This window comes from Numida meleagris, chromosome 3, assembly GCF_002078875.1.
Source record: "Numida meleagris isolate 19003 breed g44 Domestic line chromosome 3, NumMel1.0, whole genome shotgun sequence".
Lineage (NCBI taxonomy): Eukaryota > Metazoa > Chordata > Aves > Galliformes > Numididae > Numida > Numida meleagris.
This window is the reverse complement of record NC_034411.1, coordinates 17492453-17511461: the sequence shown is the minus strand read 5'-3', so window position 1 is coordinate 17511461 and position 19009 is coordinate 17492453. Positions and strand designations below refer to the sequence as shown.

The 19009-nt window shown below is 45.2% G+C and overlaps 1 protein-coding gene across 4 annotated transcripts in view; it reads right to left on the bottom strand.

Moving 5' to 3' along the window:
* Window positions 1–13914, bottom strand: part of CAPN8 (calpain 8) — a 102260-nt gene extending 88346 nt beyond the window's left edge. For 3 of the 4 annotated variants that reach the window (XR_002437629.1, XR_002437628.1, XM_021393264.1), the window contains exons 1-7: window positions 13623–13914; window positions 11881–11950; window positions 4284–4402; window positions 3501–3634; window positions 2716–2884; window positions 1825–1908; window positions 1118–1203 (exon numbers count right to left, since the gene is read on the bottom strand). Coding sequence is in view for 2 of the 4 variants with exons in the window: in XM_021393264.1 (XP_021248939.1) it covers window positions 1118–1203; window positions 1825–1908; window positions 2716–2884; window positions 3501–3634; window positions 4284–4402; window positions 11881–11950; window positions 13623–13859 (899 nt within the window). In the remaining 2 variants the exon portion in view is untranslated. The remainder of the gene's footprint in view (window positions 1–1117; window positions 1204–1824; window positions 1909–2715; window positions 2885–3500; window positions 3635–4283; window positions 4403–11880; window positions 11951–13622) is intronic. The other variant, XM_021393265.1, reaches the window with a different exon arrangement.

The following is a 19009-nucleotide window of genomic DNA, read 5'->3' as shown; positions in this document are numbered from 1 at the left end:
AACCTTGAACTGAGGTGGCAGAAAATGCTAATATCACAGGCTGGTTGGATTGAGTAGCATGCAGCCCAAAAATAAGGGAAGAACTTCACAACTGTAAGAGCTATGGGGATGCCTAACGCTCCCTAGAGAAAAGACATAAGCTGTGAAGCTGGGGTCACCAAGAACAAAAAAGCAAAAAGGTGGAATTAGAAAAAGTCCTGCAAAAAGCATCATTGCTTCATTCCCACTCCAATGTCACTGTGCAGCAAGCCAGCTTCTGACTTTTTCTGCTCCAGTGTAGCTGTGCAGTTCAGTACCTGTCTCAGTAGGGTTGTCCCACAGTAAAAGAGGTACAGCAAGATCAGGATATGGTGTGTGGGGGCCAGAGACACATTATATTAGGGCTGAGCAAAGCAGCTCTGATAAAGATAGGAACAATTATAATGTTTAACCACATTTTCTATATCAGCGCCGGTTCTGTGGTCAAGACAGGAACCTGAGATCTCAAAAAAGTGCTTGCAAGAGATATATCAAGGCCCAAATGAAAGTAAAATACATCCCATTAAGAAAATAAAAATAAGTGATTCATTGTCTCTGCCATTCCTGTGAGATTCCAAGCCCTGACAGTTTCTGATAGCTATTCAAGCGTCTGGTCCTTAGTTGAGTCATCATCCCCATTTTTCCAGAATTCTCAAGTGTAAATCAAATACTGGTCAGATTTAGAGCTCCAAAAACTCTAAGCTGACATAAGGGCACAGCAGTGTAGTCCTGGTGTGTTTCCTAGCAATGGAATTGGTTTGCCTGTCCTGCTAAGGTCTTGGTAGCACCAGTGGGACCTTTTGAGAAAAGTCATCTTGAGAAGTGGCATGGGTAGGGCTTGCACTGGACTACCCACAGTTAAAACATGGCCTGTTCTCTCTTATTAGAAAGCTCCGCCTGAGGCAGGGAAGAATGTCCTCTGGGCAGAACAGATCAATATCTAACCTTGCTAACAAATTAATAGTGTTTTATTCCAATGGATTTGCCATCTTTCCTAAATGTGCTTTGTGATTTGATTAAACTGCATAATCTCAATTTAATTTTCAAAGGATACCAAAATACGTAGAAGAGGGAAAGGCAGGGGCATATAAACACCTACTTATCACTCCACGCTCCAGTCCATTCCACTTCACCCCAAGGATTTCTAAGCCTCACAAGTTTCTCTGGCCGTCCTCGGTAATAGACCTAAAAGATGGACAACAAACAGAACTTCAGCACTCCCATTACTCCAGTCATCATGGAGCAATTGCTTTTCAGCAAGGATAAAACACGATTTGTACTTGAGTGATGCAGTCCATTACAATTTGCAATAGTTAAAAGACACCTAGATGTCTTCCACTCTTATTTTTACATTATCCTGTGCCACCAACTGAGCCATTAGCTGCTACGCTCACCATTTCATATAATGAAAGCAACCTGCAAGGAAAAACATCAGCTATAGAACAGCAGAATATCCTCATCCTCAAAAGACATTGCAGAACACAGCAAGGTTGGAAAGAGATTATTTAGCACAGAATCTCTGTAACGATTCCAGTTTCAGAGATGTGTGAATATCTAGGGCAAGCTGGGCAGGTGAGACTGATAGAGCTGTTCACTAAAGAGGCTTTGAGTCCTTTCCCATTTGAGCTGACTGGCAAAGCAAATGCTCCCCCCCCATGTGGCACAAGTATGTGTAACATTTTTATTTGGTCGGTCACAGAAGGACATCCAAAATCTGAAGGCACCGCAGTGTTGCAAGTTGTTCTGTATAATGGCAGGTATAAACATTTCAGCCAGGCTAGATAAGCTGCAGAGAGGCTGGCTTACCTCTTCTGCCCCAGTGACAGAATAAGCGTGTCCCTTCACCAGCTTCAGACTTGTGATTGCTTCTGTTTCAGCTGCACGAGTTATCTGAGGCAAGAAAAATATACAGACGTAGGGCTACATATTGTGTATAGACACAGATTTCATGAGCAGAATACAGGAGAAGATACCCAAAGAGATAATGCACAATGAATATCAATATTCCCAATGCAAAGTATATTAAATAGAGGTGAGAATCATGGCAAGAGTTTCCTGCCCTCGAATACACAGTCCTAGCACAGCAGAGACTCAAGGATGTACCATGAAATTTAAATCTAGAACCAATTCCCAGCTCAGGAGACAGACGCGGTCACCTGCAGAGATGTATTCACATCAACTCAGCTCCAACCTGCCTTGGTTGAACTAGGATTTGAAATGAGATTATAAGATAGGATGTGAAAGGTATGGAGTTTCCAAAACATATGCAGACTCATCGGTAACTTAAGAGATCTTGTATGATAGGTGTCAATGATTTTTTTGACTGGAAAACAAAGCCAAAATCAGAGTACAGTCTACAACAAAGTACCTCAGATGGTTTGTCTCTAACAGTTCAGTGTCTGGAGCTGACATTACACATCAGTTGAATGAGGAAAGATACTGAGAGAATGAGAATGGGGTTCAGGAAGACCTGTCCCCAGCTCATGGCTCTAAGCATTGCAACAGGCTGTCTTGTAAAACGTGAGCTGTTTATTTAGAGCCTTGTCCAAAGTTTTTATAACTGAAATCAATAAAAGTCTCACACTGACTGTAGTTGCTTTTAATCCAGACCTTCATATCTATGCCTACATTGGTCCAAGTATGATATTGACAAAAGCCTGGAGGAGTGAGGAAAGTAAAGCAGTGGCAACCTCTTACATCAATGGAACAGCCAAGCAGTGAGCCAGCCCTCAGGGCCTTCTGGACAATTTGGTACAGGTTTGCTGGAGCCCTCCACAGGTCATAGGATTCAGAGATGCCTCCAGTAAAATCCTCAAACCCCTCTGTAGTGGACCCTCCAGCAAGCGCTTCGTAAGAACCATTCAGCCTGAGGAAGAGATGACAGAGCCGTGTGAGGGGCCATCTCCACTTGCAAGCATAGAAACATAGAACCCTTAGAATTGGAAGGGACCCTTAAAGGTCATCTAATCTAGTCCAACTCCCTTGCAATAAACAGGGCCACCTACAGCTCAATCAGGGTGCTCAGAGCCCTGTCCAGCCTGACCTTGAATGTCTCCAGGGACGGGGAACCACCACCTCTTTGGGCAACCTGCACCAGTGACTCACCACCCTCACTGTAAAAGATTTTTTTTCCTTATATCCAACCTAAATTTACCCTCTTTAAGTTAAAAAACATTTCTCCTTGTCTTATCACCACAAACTCTCCTGAAGTACCTGTCCCCTTCTTTCCTGCAGCAGCCCTTTAAATACTGAAAGGAAATTATGTGCACTGCAGAAATAAAGGCTTATAATGTAATATCTATTGGTACATCTGATCATTGTTGTGATCTGGGGCCCCCTGAAACAGAAGCTTGGCAATGTCCTCTCTGAACCTTGAGGAAACTGTAAAAAAAATGGTGGAACAGATAATGCCTTCAAGTCTTGTATCTAACCCCATCCACTTCTGCACATCCAGGAGCACCGCCTCCCATCTAGTCACATACTTGGCATAGGCTTTCTCCAGCAGTGCGCTCCAGAACTCATTGCCTTCCTCTGAATGCACGAAGAGCAGCTCCCCATTCTTGGTGGGCAGCCGGTCATCCACCACCACATCCACCCACTCCCCATACTGCCAGAACTGACAAAAGAAGAGAGGAAGAGATGGTCAGGGCTGGTGTGCACATAGTGACTCTACACTACCATCTTCCTCTGCCTTGTCATTGAGGCAAATCCACTTGAAAGTCCACTTTTCTTAACTATTATCCATTGAAAAAAAAAATCATGCCACTGTAAAAATGCTGCAGGGAGAAATCATGCAAAAGATGAAGAACTCAATAGAGCCAGTCCCTTCTGAAAGTACTGGGAAATGTATGAAACATTGTTAATAGTAATTTTTGCCCGGGCACTTAAAGCATTGACTCTAGAATTTGTTGCAGTTATGGAGGTAAAGGAAAGAGAATAATTTAGATGACATCCTCTCTGCTGAGATGAGCAGGAGGATGTGTGGAAAAATACAGATCATGGCCTGAACAGGTGACTAGCCCATGAGAAAGAGCTCATGTTAGCTTGGGAACACAAGTAAACTGCCTCTAGCTGCTGCACATAGAAGAAATTTGTGAGAAACTGCTGTAAACACTGTTCTGCTTTACTCCCCCCCATCAATTTCACTTACACATTTTAATTGTTAATATCCAGCCTGCGCCAAAAAAAAAAAAAAAAAAAAACTGTATTCAGCTAAATACTATGACTTTCCTCTTTTACTCTCAATACCCTGATCAGACAGTTACCTGGAAATGAAAGATCCCAGCATAGTCCTCCTGGAAACTCTGAGCCTTGGGAACAACGCGGTACAGAACATCTGGATTCAAAGTCAGAGACGCGATGGCAGCCAGGAGCCAGCAGTCACCTACAAACACACATGATCCAAGGTGGAAAAGTTTATTAATAAATAGTGTCTTGCTGAGCTGATTCCTACACCAGTATATCACACTCCCACGTTGATCAAAGTGCCAGCATTAAGTGCTCTGCAAGGTCCTGCCAGATTCAGTGTTGGTTCAGCAATTCATTCTTGCTGCATTGTGTTGTTTCTCTTTTGCTCATTTTCCACTCACCCAGACCACATAGGTATTGCGGGGCCTCTGAAGATGATTGCAGTGGTAATTTTAATGGTCTAGCTTGAACTTTGTTGGTTTTATTTTTTAATGAAGCTCTGAAAGCAGGCTGTTTTAGCTGAGATTTTTAATACCTTCAGGAGACCAAGAGCAGAGCCAAGACAAAGAGGAAATTCGGGTTTGTGGGTTGCAAAGCCTGGCTGAGCAGCACAGAGTTAATGACCTGTGCTACCTCAACTAGTCCCAAGACAACGCACCTGGCAGAAGCAGGGGCTTACATGTATATATACGTGTATATATATATTTTAGCTCTTTCTTTGAAGGTCTGGACTTGAACCAGCATTTAGGATTATTACTTCAGCTCTACTTGTGAGTCAGATGGAAAGAGGAATGCAGTGGGAACTCTGGAAGCAGGTGAGCCCTTTCTCTGGCTCACTGCTTATCCTGGAAAGGAGGGGCATGGGCCTTTGCTGGAGGATGGGTGTCTTACAGCTGTTTGCTGAGTAGCTTGCTTGTTGTGGTTGAGGAGGTGGAAGCCTTCACTTGCTGCTGGGAAATTCAGAGACCCATGGATTTCTTAGTGTATGTGCTTATCACAAAGAGCAGGAAGCACTTTTGAGGCTCAGTCTTAATTTCTGAGGTCTGCTCAAAACCTTGGAAAACAAAACTACCCTGAGGGTGCTAAAATTGTCCTGGTTGCCTGCAGGTTATCTGCGCCAAAACACAGTTTCTTTATGTAGGTGTATATACTGCAGAATGAACTGGCATAACAACTCTTACTTTATTGAAAGTAAACTAATGGAGAAATCTAGGAAAGAGTGTAATCTGTAGCATGATTTAATATCTTAGAGCAGTAGTTAACTCTTTATATTGACTTGGGCTTTAAGTTTCAGTGGCATGATTACTATAATTTTAAAAGATGAGGTACTAGGACTTGCCCATGCTGGGTGGTTTCTGTTGCCTATGTACCTCACAGGGAAGCACCCAGGTGCCTCCTACGAGCAGAACCAGAAGCAGCTGCTCCCAATCAAACAGACTTGAGAAACACCTGTGAAGAAGTTCCCCCCCCTCCTGTAATGACCTGTAGCCACCTGAGCTGGCTAATCTGATAGAGGTGAAAAACCCTGATCCAACCAACGTGCATGGCACAGGCATTTCCAATGGGATATGTAGCATTAGTAGGTAAAGGTTCCTGAGCCTTCCCCAGCACCGCACTGTGCCATCCTGTCTGCCACACTCAGGGAATAAAGTTCAAGCAGGAAGGAGGTAGAAGATGGCCGAGTAACTTGCTTATCCCAGCCACCTGCATTTCCTATCAGAAGAGGCTAAAAAAGCTTGTCCTGCTCCTTCTATACAAATGAAGTTTGAATAGGAACTTTGGGGGAAAAAAAAGAAAAAAGAGGAAGGATAAATCAGAATAAAAGGGTCATGAGATGTTTAAAGTGGAATTTGGAAAACGTTGCTGCTGTGTGTATGGAAAAGTCCTATAGCATCAGCCTCTAGAATGTCTATGACAGAAAACCTTCTGAAGTTCATCTTCAACCCAATTATCTTAGAAATTATTTTGCCTTCAGTAGGAGAGAACTCAACTCACTGGTTTGGAAGGTTCCTCCTAGCCTTAGGTATGCATGTATGGGAGAGCACAGGTTTGGGGAGAGGTTGAAAGGCTTGAAGAACCTCCTCTCCCAGGAAAACGTGAGATTAAGAATATTCCAACCTACTTTGTACCCACTTGTCTGAGGCTTTTCTTGGTATACAGCTTTGTACTTTACGCTGCTTTAATTTCTGATTTTCCCTGTAGATGTAGAAATAGTGTAGTAAGTGTGAGGAATGGGTCATCAGAGGAGGAAGATGAAAGACTCTAATTATAGAGTTAGACCAGAAGACCTCGTTTTTCCCAGTTCCTCAAACTTCTCTTGCTGCACAGAAGGCTGCTTCAAAGTAGGTGGCAGAGTAGGATTCGTGGTGTCCCTGTTGTGCCCCTCTGCCCCTGGTGAGCCTAGAGGAGCTCTGTAGCAGGGAGTTAGTGCTTTCCCAACATGTAACATCTGGAAGGGTTTCCTCTTCCTTACAGCTGGTGGAAGGGAAACTGCTGCAGGCTTTGCTGAGGAGGGTGTATGCTTGATGCACAATTAGACAGAAGTCAGTGAAATGAGAGGGGTTTCTTTAAATGTGTTATTTACTTCTCTGACTCAGAACTGAACAATCTCAGAATCCCTGTGAGATGCCAAATGCAGCATGAAATCCTTTACAGCTTTCTTACAGTATGAATTAACTTCTTAGCATCTGAGAAGTTGAAAGGCATTGGCACTTCTGCCTGCCACAAACACACCATGCAATCTGACTTCCTAGGAAGCATTAGGGGCAAGCTGGCTTGGGGAGAATTGTATCAGAAGAGTTGTAGCGGGGAACGCCGCCTTAAAAATGGCTTTACCTTACTTGAGCAACGCAAAGTCCTATCTCTAAGCCTTACTTGGGGGCCAAATACCTTTTGCTAAGACTGTGGCTGAACAGCTATTTACTGTGCCCTCTGAAGGGAGTCAGCTGGGAATTAGGTGCTGTGCAGTAACTTGGTAAAACAGGAAGTTTTGCATGGGATGCTCAGATACAGATGATTTGCAACCATTTTTTATATAAGCAATGCATTACATTCAGGTTCCTGTGATGCTGGCTTTAACACAAAGTAAAGACGATACAGGAAGCTGTCCATATCAAAGAGCTTCCAGAATTGAGCCTAAATCACACAAGTTGCTTCTTCTCATACACCTCAGTAGGATTCATGCTTATTAGTAAGGTTTCTCACCCCTTCTCAGTGATAAATTCCTAGGGTTTTTTTAGTTGTCTGGTGGTGGTTTTTTTTTTTTTTTTTTAAAAGTAAAAGTTTCCACTCAATGTTAGCTCCCCCCCCCCCCCAAGTTCAACATTGCTTTGCTGACAGCAGCTTTAATACTTTTGTTTGTGGCTGTGCCTACAGTGTGGTGTGGCAGTACAACGCCCCCAGAAAGGCAGCTGACATAGGACCACAAAAACCAGTCCCAATTTGGCTGCAGGTTATAAGTCATTTTTCAAATTGTGAGGAAAGCATTTGATTCCTTTCCTAGAAAGTTAATTTTGAGAGGGAGAAGAAATGAGGCCAACTGGCCAATGAATTAAATATGTAATTAGAATGTGTTTCCAATACAATTATAGTCAGAAAAATGACAGTATCAAAAAGCATTTTCGCTCACAGCATACATTTGATGTTGCACCCTTTTAGCTTCTAGAAATAAGAAAAAAAACTCCTCATTATTAGCCCTATGAGGCTAAATCACCTAGGGGCACATACACTGCTTTCTGCTCAGTCTCATATTCCATGAGCAAAAGTTTCAGACAAGTGCCAGTTACACTGTTTACTGCTGCTGCTGCACGTGCTAAAATTCTTTTTAGCAGCCTGATTCCTGGATCCAAAGTCATCTGTAACGCTGGTAAAGTCCAATTTTATTTAACTTGAAATGAGCACTTATGACCTTGAGTTTCTGTGAAAAGGTTGAATTTGAAGACTAGCTGTGCATGTGTATATGCATACACTCACATGCACATAAACACATGCATATCCTGCTTTGAAGCATCACTTTGATTATTTGGATACTTGAACTAGAACCTCTTCTTGCTCACATCTGCACTGCGATGCCTCTGTTCTCAGCACCGTGAAGGTGCTTTGTCATCTAGAGACAGTCAAGCTGCTGCAATGGATGCTGAGTCCTTGCTGGCCTGAGAGTTGTGCGACTCCCCTGTGTTGATGTTTACCCAAGTACATATACTGCAAGCATAGGGGCCATAAAATTAATGAGGAATTTGATTAGTTTCAGTTGCTGCAGAGCAGCACTTGGTTTCTGTTTAGTCTACTATCAAAGTGTCTGCACTCAGAGTATTTGCACTCTTTGTTGAGTTACTGATAGACTAAGTTAAGCCAAGACTCCAGGTGCCTGGTTCCAAGATCTGACAGCACAGGAGCATTTCTGTGCTGACTGTATTCTGGCTTGTTGTTGATTCATCAATGCCAGGTTTCAGGTTGATCTCCAGTCTACCTGTAACCTCAAGTCTGCTTGTGAGACAGGACATGGACAAAGCACCCATGGGGGATCCTGTGCTGGAGTGTCTTGGTGGCAGCCATGCTGGCTTCACAGGACCTGTGCTGACAGCCCAGATCAATTGAACTGGTTCTGAGACTTCAGAACAAGAGCTGCTCCATGAATATAACTGGTGGAGATCTGGAAAACTATATTAAATGAAGAGGCTTTTGAGTATGCTTTATGTTAAGTTAAATTTATGCCACTTCCTTCTGGAGACCTTCTGCAAACAGATCTGTACTTAACTTATTCACATAGCTGCAAGGAAACTTCATAAGTCACCTCTAATAACGAAGTCTAAGAGTGTGTTTCAAGTTGCTACTAGGCTATCAAAAAGCTATGGTTCAAAGTACGTTTAAAATATTTCAGGTCTTTCAAGTTCCCATCAAACTTCCCTAGCTGATATTCATCTAGCCTATGCTGTTGTCAAAGAAATAAGTTTAATGGGGTGAGACTGACTCTGGGTTTTCTTGTTCCTTTTGTTCATATAAACCCAGACCTGCAGTGTTATTTTTAAAAGAAAAGGACCATGTCACAGAAAATTATTAAAAATAGGCTCTATTTCCCTAAAGGACTTGTTAACGGGTCACGTACGCGGCTTATGTAAATATGTAATCAGGGTCTGTTTCAATAGAAGGGTTTCATATGACAGCTTTAATAACAACTACTTTGATATTTGATGTATTGGATCAAATACCAAAAGAAAGCACAGTGTGCCTCTGAGATGTAAAACAAACACCTGAGCACTAAGAGTTAAGTCCCACGCCTTTGTTCTGAAGTTTATTTTTGTAAAGGGTCAGCATGCAGAAGTGATTGTAAACAGCCTTTCAGAAACAAAAGCGGGTTGTATTTGTCCCCTCATTGCTTTTTCTGCCTTTGTGAGAATGCAATTTTTTTAAATGGTTTTACTCCTTTTTAGAGTCAAAAGGAAGCTCATAGCAAAAGCAAGCTCAGATTATGGGGCTTTTCATCCAGGTTTTGGGGTATCTTTCATGGCATACGCTTACAGGGCATACACAGGGCAGTCAGCCCCCTCCCCAGGAGCAGAGGAGCCACTTGGACCCAGATCTGTTGCCACCACTCTTTGGTGTGTTTGGCACTGCCCTGTGGAATGAAAGCCCATTTAGCACAAAGGGCTGGGAACCCATGGAGTCATTCAGGAGGTGAAAAAGAAAAGGGTCTGAGGGGATTTCCATTCAGGTTTTTGGGCATAACACAAATAATAATAGAATCATTAAGGTTGGAAAAGACCTCTAAGATCATCTAGTCCAACTGTTGACCAATCACCACCATGCCCACTGAACTATGTCCCTGAATGCCATGTCTACACATTTCTTGAGTACCTCCAGAGATGGTGAATCCACTACCTCCCTGGGCAGCCTGAGAGCAGGTAGTGTTCTTCAGGCCTCTAGCTTGTAAGCTGTCAAGGTTTTACTTCAGGTGGATGGTTGTCGTGGAGATTTTTTTAATGCTATTATAGGAACTTTTAAACTGGAAGCAACAAGAAATGTCACTTTTATTACTTATCTGAACAATTCTCCTGAAATACAGTAAGCGATTCCCTGTACTCTGCTCCAGCATCCACCAAATAAATATCCTGGAGCACATATATGATTGGGCATCTGATTTCCAGCAGCTGGAATATCGGCCCATGTACCAGGGAATTTTTTAGTGATCACTTCAATAGTGCTGTGTTTACGGGACCAGCATTGGTATTATTTATCACCAACAACTTGCAGAAATTGTTTGAATCTCATCAACAAAGTGGATGGGATGGAAGAGCAGTGAGGTCAGGAGTGCTGCAGTAAGCAGCACAGAAGGGAGACAAGCTCATTTCTTCATGTCTCATCTATCAAATTCCCATTACAAGAGTTTCAGCCTTTCTGCCTCCATACACAGTCAGGAGAGGCTGCTGCTGTCTTCTGTAGCTGGATCTTATCAGCTGGGTGGGCAGGGAAGAGGCCAATGCATCAGCTACCAGAGAGGGGATAAAAAGCTGTTTGCATAGCAGCTTTGCTTAAATGACGGCAAGCACAAGAGAAAAATGGGTAGAAAGGATGGTTTTGCTATGATGGGTCCAGGAGAGGATGACTCCTGTCTGAGACATCCTGTCAGCATCAAGTCTCAGTTCACAGAGCTGGACACCACTACCATTTTCAGTGGTGTTTTCACACACTGTGCGATCACTTCTTCTGCTTGCAGTTCTACACTGAATGCTATGCAAACAGAAGGAATATTCAACAAGAAGGTCTTGGAAAAAGTTGCCTGTCATGGGTTTTCCCACTGAGAAAGTTGTGAGGTGCTGGCACGGGCTGCCCAGAGCAGTTCTGGATGCCCTATCCCTGGAGGTGTTCAAGGCCAGGTTGAATGGGGCCTGGGACAGCCTGAGCTGGTGACTGATTTAGTGGTTGGCAACCCTGCCTGCCACAGGGGGTTGGAACAAGGTTATCTTTGAAGTCCCTTCCAACACAAGCCATTCTATGATTCTCTGATGACATGAACAGAACACATCAGCTTTGTAGTGTTTTTCTTGATGTTTTCCTTGTTCCTAACTCATGGATCATCCCTCTTGGCATGAAATGGCATGTCACAATCCCAGCCCTGTTGCTAAACCAGTTCCTACTCTATTCCTTGGTGTGTGGCAAAAGATGATGATAGCCCCTTCAGATGGGATACAGGCACTACAGAGCAATAACAGGTAATAAAGAAAGAAAATTGGCTTACCTCTTAAAACAACCAGTGATCACTCAAGTAGACTGCAATCTCTATCCAGAAAGATGCCACTCCCTTCGCTGCTAACCCTTAAATGAGGGTGAGGAGAGGTGGATCCTGGCTCCATCCCTTCTGGTCACTCTTTGGAGCAGGAGCATTGCTTGCACCTGAGCTCCCTGGATTAGACATGCCATCTCGCTCAACCATTGGCTCAGGCTGTGACCTGGCAATTCCATGGCATTTAGGGACTGGGTACTTTCTTCGTGTGAAACTGGGACTAGATCTTACTCAGCGTCCCAAGTAAAAATCCTCTATGATCAGGCTAGAGGATAAAGCTTTCTCAGTGTCCCTTGAATCTTTGGAGACTCTTACTGGGATGAGGAATTTTTAAATTAAGCTTCTTGTTTTGGAAAAAAAAGAAGAAAAACAAAATGCAGAAGTGTTGTACTTACCCAGCTCTCCTTGGCAGACGTCTGTCCGAGTAGCTCCTCCGACTATGAACTGAGGATTGTCACATAACTCCTGAAAAGACATATTTTCAAAGTGTGTTTCACCCTTCCTGGTCTGAAAGGTTCCTTTTTTGTTAATTGTTTTGATGGGAAGGTTAAAAAAATGTTGAAAATATATAGATGCATTAAGGAGAAGCCTCCCCTTTCTCCCAAGTATTTCCCAAGGGGCAGCAATGGGCAGCCTCTAGGAAGCCTGACTTCATGCCTGCTCTCCTGGTAGCTGTCAGCTCTGAGCATGCCTGTGTCACTGGGCCATGGAGGCAGGGGCAGTGCAGGACTTCTTTGTCTGTGTGTGAGGAAGAGTCAGACTGTCAATCTCTTTTTGCAGCAGGTGTGATTTCAGCAAGATGCCTCTTGCTGCTGTGGTTATCCAACAGTTGGCTGCCTCACAGCCGACATGGTGGACAGGAGGCAGCAGCAGGTTACCTACCACATAGAAAAGTTTGTGTTGTGGAGTCTTTTTGTTGTTGTTTTGGTGGGTTTTTTTCCCCTCCTTTCTTCCCTCCAAACTGGTGATCTGTCACAGCACCTTCTGGCTGTCATCTGTATATGACATATTACATGACATATCACACATTTAGACACCTGTTCGTTCTGAGCTGCTGCCAAGCGCCACATACACCTTTCTTACAACTGCATTTCTAGCTCTTCCTCTTCTTGGAGCACATCATAAGTTGATGGTGGCTTCTGTTTTCCCAAGACAGGCAAAACCAAAGGTGCTTCCACAGTGCTTGCTGCAGAAGTGCCCATTAAAGTGCTGCTTGACCACTGGGCTTGCAAGGGTTGAAACTTGGAGTTACCAAACCAGCAAAATTCTTTTTCTATCTTTTTTGTGTGGGTAGGAAGAAAAAAAATAGGCCTTGAATTTTTCCCTCTTGTTGTCTTTCCCACATCAGAGGAAGGTAAGTTATTTGTGTTTTTTTTTCTTCTTCTTTTCCTCCTTTTTTTTCCTTCTTCCTCCATTTTAGAATCAGTAAGGTGGGAAAAGACCTCTATCAAGTCCAACCATCGATCCATCACCACCTTGATGTTCCAGGGAGAGGTAAAATGATGGAGGAGGAGCAAAACACGTACAGAAATCAACGACTAAAAAATGAAAACATAGGAAAATCTGTGAAGCTGTGATTTATTTATTTATTTTGGTTTTTAAACTTTCAGTGCCTTTTTTTTTTTTTCTAATGAAAATGACTATTTTCAATAAAAGGCCATTTGCAGGATGTGTGTATTTGGGTGATGACCATTCCAGCCAGCTGTTCCCCAGCCATTAAAGGTAGAAGATAGTGAAGCAGAGAGTTTACGGAAGTATTAGCCCCAGGGAACTAGTAATATTTTTTCATCCATGATTACTGGAAGGATCATGGATGGGTACTTTCACAACCAATGCTCAGTGCCTTGGGGTGCCCTGTACTGCCTGCATGCACATGGGGAGCGTGTGTCCTTCTTGGACTGTATCCTGAACATGAAGCTCTGAGGAGCTGGGATGGAAAGGGAGGAATCAGATTCCCAGTAGGCAGTTGTAGGATTCTGTGCTTTAAGAAGAGCTTGGGTAAGGCAGGATAGAATCAAAAGTGAATGAAACATAAAGGAATAGCAGGCATTCAGCATCACTCTTGTAGCATGGATGTGCTCAGGTGAATGCTAAGCACCCAGACCCAGCCAAGCATGCCATGACAAAGAGCTCTTACCGTGGGCCGCTTCCAGACTATCCCCTGGGTTTTGAAGGAGTAGGGTCCCAGGTCCTGGTATCCCAGTGCAGAAGGGCAGGCTGGGAACTCCTCATCCTTGAACAGAGCCCCAGCCTGCAGACACCTCTGCCTCAGTGCCTCGTAGTCCTGGCCCAGGTAGCTGAGGGCCTTCCTGCAGGAACCCAGCCCCTCGGCAGCTGCTCGCTCTTGGCACAGCCTGGCTGCCAGCCCAGCCATATTGCCTCCGTCTGCGGGGCTGGAGGAGGTGTATGGAGCAGGTAACCAGGGTGGGGCCCAAGGGGAGGAGGCTCACCAAGTGCAAATATGTACCCGAGACAGCGGGAGGCCAGCCTGTAAGCATGGGCACTGGCTTGTGCCACTGCCGTCTTATTTGCTCAAAAGCTTGTGAACTCCTTGCTCATTTCTAAAGCACATTTTTAATGAGGGTTGAAGGAAAGCGGTGGCTTTGCAGGCACACCTGTTTGCACATGGAAACCCATTCTGTGCTGGGAGTCAGGCTCAGGGGCCAGCTCCAAGAGACCAGGTGAGGATGCTTCAGACCTTTCCTTCCTTCCAAAGTCCAGCTTTACACTGCTGGAGGGCAGAGCAATCACAAAACCCAGGGCTGACATCACCTGCATGGCATTGGAGTGCTAAAGCCAGGGAAAAATTGTGCAGCAGCAGCACAAGGAACTGGTTTCTAGCTTAGAGGATCTCATTGCAAAAAAAAAAAAAACATAGTCTTTGGTACTCTGAAAACAGTGCACATGTCTGAATTAATTCATCAGCAACAAAAGATGTGAAGTTGATAAAGCTAGAGATGGCTGACTGGCCAAATTACCTGCAGATGGCAAGGATCCCATCCAGTGTGTGCCCTTGGCCAAAAGTGGACAACTATATCGCACTATGCATCACCAAATGGAGGCATCACCAAATGGTGCCTTTCCCAGCAATAAAAAATTGCGGTCTTATCCACCATACTTCCGGACTTTAGGTGCTTCCTGGATATAAAATGTTTAAAACAAAAAATAAAAAAGCCTCAGGTGCAGGAGGCTTTTTGGACATTAAACAGTAGTGTTTTCTGTTTTTATTGTTCATCTTCTACTGACACATGGGTGCACACCTCCCTGGCACAGTGGCTGCAGAAGTTTGTAGGCTGGAGAAGAGATGCAGGAACAACTTTCTGCAGAGCAGAACCCAGCTGCTTTCCAACTCAATAGTCAGGTTTCCCAAGCAAGGCCCACTGCTTGCTTACCCAGAGCTGGGCAAACAGTTGCTTTGTTTGCAAGAGGACATGGCTGATGACTACCCCTTGGTACATTTAGACAGAAGGTGTGGGAAGGGAAGAGAGAATTTCTAAGGAAAGAAACCAGTGTAGATAAAGAATCCAAACAGAGGCTAGCCAGGTTACTTGTCTGCAAATATTTGAAGAGCAAGAATGTAAAAGAGGAAGTGAAATTACTCGGTCAGTCCCAGGTGGGCACTGGTAGGGAAGGCTGGGCTGTGGGAATTATTATACTGTCTATACAAAAATGAAATTAGATACTGTTGAAATTGAGTAAAGAGTGGTCAGAATTTCATCTCTGTTATATTTCAGTACTTCTGTGTGTGTTTGTGTATTGAATCAGAATGAAGAGTTGAATAATAAAGGTCTGAAGGGAGGGGCTTTTGCTTTCCAGAATGTTTTTGTTTTTTTTTCCTGAAAAATAGACCCATTCAGATGTACCCTCTTTCTCTGATCATGGGGCAGAATACTTGTTTCATTCTCTCTCTGCAACATTCTTATGCTGATATTTCCCCTGTTCCTTTGGCCCAGAACTTCTCTTTTGCAGTCACTGCCACAAGATTTGGCAATGTTGCTCCTGAAAAGCAAGGTGCTTTGGCATTTGGGAGTTCCCACCTTGATCCAGCATTCTTTGCTTCCCACGTACAATTTTGGATGTACCTTTGATATGCTGTGTGCTCTGGAACATGTTGCCACTGGACATGAGCGGGCACAGAAGGGGTGAAACCTTGCACATCCCCAGCATGATGAAGTATGAAGTGGAGGAAATATGATAACATTTATGTCCATAAATTGCAGTAAAATGTGCTATAGGATTTTTTCCTGTCCTTTAGCTTACATTTGGGCAGAGGCTGAGGACATTCATTTTCTCTGATGGAGGCATGGACCAGGTAACCACCCAGTGTGCCTGCCACGAGCCACTGCTCCGAGTGATCTGTAGGAAACGACTTTAAATCCATTTCCAAGCTTGATTAGCCCCAGCGTGACCTGTTTTGTGTAGAAAGTGATGCTCAAGCACCACCTAGAGGATATGAAGAAGAGGAAAAGATAGTGGCTGTACAGATGACTACACTGACAATTATGTCATGGGCGGAAAAGGAGTTAGGTTTTCCACAGCCTTCAAAATTGCTACTAGAGTGGTGTTATCCCCTAAGGGAAATATAAATCATAAAAAAAATATATAAAACTGAATCTGATTTCTGTTGCTTCTGGGACGTACATGTTTTTGTTCATCTCTTCATGATTTCTTCTTCCTTTCTTGATGATAGCAAGAGGGTGAGATAAGTGGAGAAGAACAGAATCAACTAGGAGAAGGCACAATCTCTCGGCAAAGGAGAATCTGCCAATTACATGAAAACTGTTCCATGGCTGTGAAAATCCTTAGAAGAAAACTGCCAGTAATCTAATGGCTCTAGCCATTTTTGCTGTGCTGCGTTAGAGGGAAATGAAATAGCCCTCCTGCACTGCAGCACTCTGCTAATGAGAATTAAAGCTGCTTATCTGTATTGTAGACCCTAAGCTGTGAAAAGGGATTAGCTTGACTTAAAGAGCTTGCATTCTCCCATTCTGCATGTACAGGCTCCTTAGGCACCCTTTTATTCTGAAAATTGAGTGACTCTTACTAGGCAGACCAGTGTGAGCTATGACATGCCTTCAGTGTTTATCCATAAGATTATTCTTTAGAAGTCATTGCCCCAGATATGAAGCTCCATGATACAGAGAGGCTGGCTCAGGGAATGAGGAGCTGGGAAGAGCATTTCACAAGATTGCCAAGGCCTTGCCAGCACCCCTCACTGCCTTGGCTGGGCCTTGTGCTGGTGAGGAAACCTCCAGCCCCAGAGGGGAAAGCAACTCCCTTTGTTGTGAAACACCACCGCTGCTGCCAGCCTACTCCCTTAGGAAGCCATCCTCATCCAGCGGTGCTCCTGAGGAGGAGAGCAGGAGTCTAGCATGGCCCCAGGTTCTCCTCCCTGGATCATCGGGAAGACTTTATCTTCCATCCCCACAATATCTGTGCGTTGGCAGAGAGAGCAGCAGGGCAGATGAGAAGAGTATCATAGAATCATTAGAGTAGGAAGGGATCCCCAGAGGTCACCTAGTCCAACTGCCCTGCAGTGAACAGGGACACCTACAGCTAGATCAGGTGCTCTGAGCCCCATCCAGCCTGACCTTGAGTATCTCCAGGGACAGGGCATCCACCACCTCTCTGAGCAATCTGTTCCAGTCTCTCACCACTCATTCATAAAAAACTTCTTCCTTATATCCAATCTAAATCTCCCCTCTTTTAGTTTGAAATCATTTCCCCTTGTCCTATCACCGCAGACCCTTCTAAAGAGTCTGTCCCCTTCTTTCTTACAGCCCCCCTTTAGAAAAGAGAGAGGGATGCTGTGAGGTGGGTGGAGCAGCTCTGAGTTGCCCACAGTTACTGGGTGAGGATGGGACATAGGGAAAGAAAAGCAAGCACATCCTACGTGGGACATCCCTTTGGTCCCCTTAGCCCCTGTCTCACTGGGGAGACTCCAAGAAAGCTCTGGTAACTGCCTGCACAGGGAGGCCATGTAACCTCCTTGCACACACTTGATTTTCTTGATCATTATCCAGGCAAAGGCTATGGGCATGCTGTCAGCAGCCCCTAGAGCAGACAGTAGTAATCCCCTATGGGACACGGGCAGGAGGCTAAGGAAAACAGAGCTATTGTACAACAAATCTAACCTAAGCTTCTGCACCTACTGGAAGCTGGCTAGAGAAGTTCACAAGCCAGCCTTGGTTTCTAGGCTAGTGAAAAACACTGCTTTAAATTGACGTTAGTTTCCTTCCCTGGCTCTTGAAAAATGAGGTTAGTCTGATCTGTGGCAGCTGTACAGCTCTGATCCACTGTGTGGAGCCAAACCAGTGCCTGTGGAGCAGCTCTGTGGTTACGTGGCTCCCTGCAGGTTACATTACAGGGCTAAGGTGATGTTTATGATACGTTTCTCCCAATAATCAGCTGAAAATGCCTTTATTGCCTTAGCTGAGAGAGCCCCCTGACCCATGAGGAAGAAGTGATACCCAGCTGGGTGTGGGCAACCTCACAGGTGGAGCCAGCCCCAGGCTCCACACAGCATCACTCAAAATCTGAACCCTATGCCTGAGAGCACTGTCCAGATGCCCCTTGAACTCTGGCACTGGTGCCATGCCCACAGCCCTGGGCAGCCTGTTCCATGCCCACCGCCCTCTGGGGCAGACCCTGTCCCTAATCCCCACCTGTCCCTCCCCTGACACAGCTCCATGCTGTTCCCTTGGGCCCTGTTGCTGTCACAGAGAGCAGAGTTCAGCGCTGCCCTCCGCTCCCTGTGAGGAGCTGCAGCCGCCATGAGGCCTCCCCTCAGCTCCTCTGCTCTGGGCTGAGCAAACCCAGGGGCTTCAGCTGCTCCTCACACGCCTTGTCCTCCAGGCCCTTCCCCACCTTTGTTGCCCTCTTTTGGATGCCCTATACCTCATGTGGAAGTCTGTTTTACACTGTGGCACCCAGCCTGCACCCAGTGCAGGAGGTGAGGCCACACAGCGCAGAGCAGAGCAGGACAAGCCCTCCCCTCACGCAGCAGCAGTGCTGGGCCCGGGGCAGCCGGGCTGCGGTTGGCCCCTGTGGCTGCCAGGGCACGCAGCTGCCTCAGGTTCAACCGGCTTGTTTTCCAATGTTATGGCAATGTTTCGTCCAATAACTGTGTAAGGACAATGTGTGCTGAGTATAAGCAGAGGCAAGAAAGGCCTGAAGCCACCAAGCGAACAGACAGAGCCCCTCAATGCATCAAGGAGCCCTGTCTCATCAACGAAGGAAATATTTTATGACTTTCAAGGAAAAATCCCTACCCCTGATCACGCAGTAAAGCCAGGCATTCCGTCAGCCTTTTCAAACAACAGCGTCAAGTTTAGTCCGATAGGATGGCTCTGAACGGGATCCGCTGCCCCAAACGCGGAGCTTCTCCGCGCAGCCGGGGCGTGCAGCCTGGCTCTGGGGATGCCGTGAGTCAGACGTGAAGTAGGGCACGACCCGCCCGAGCTCTCGCTGGGAGGAGAGCCCGGTTGCAGCGGTGCCAGCAGCCCGCAGCCGGAGGCGGCCTCG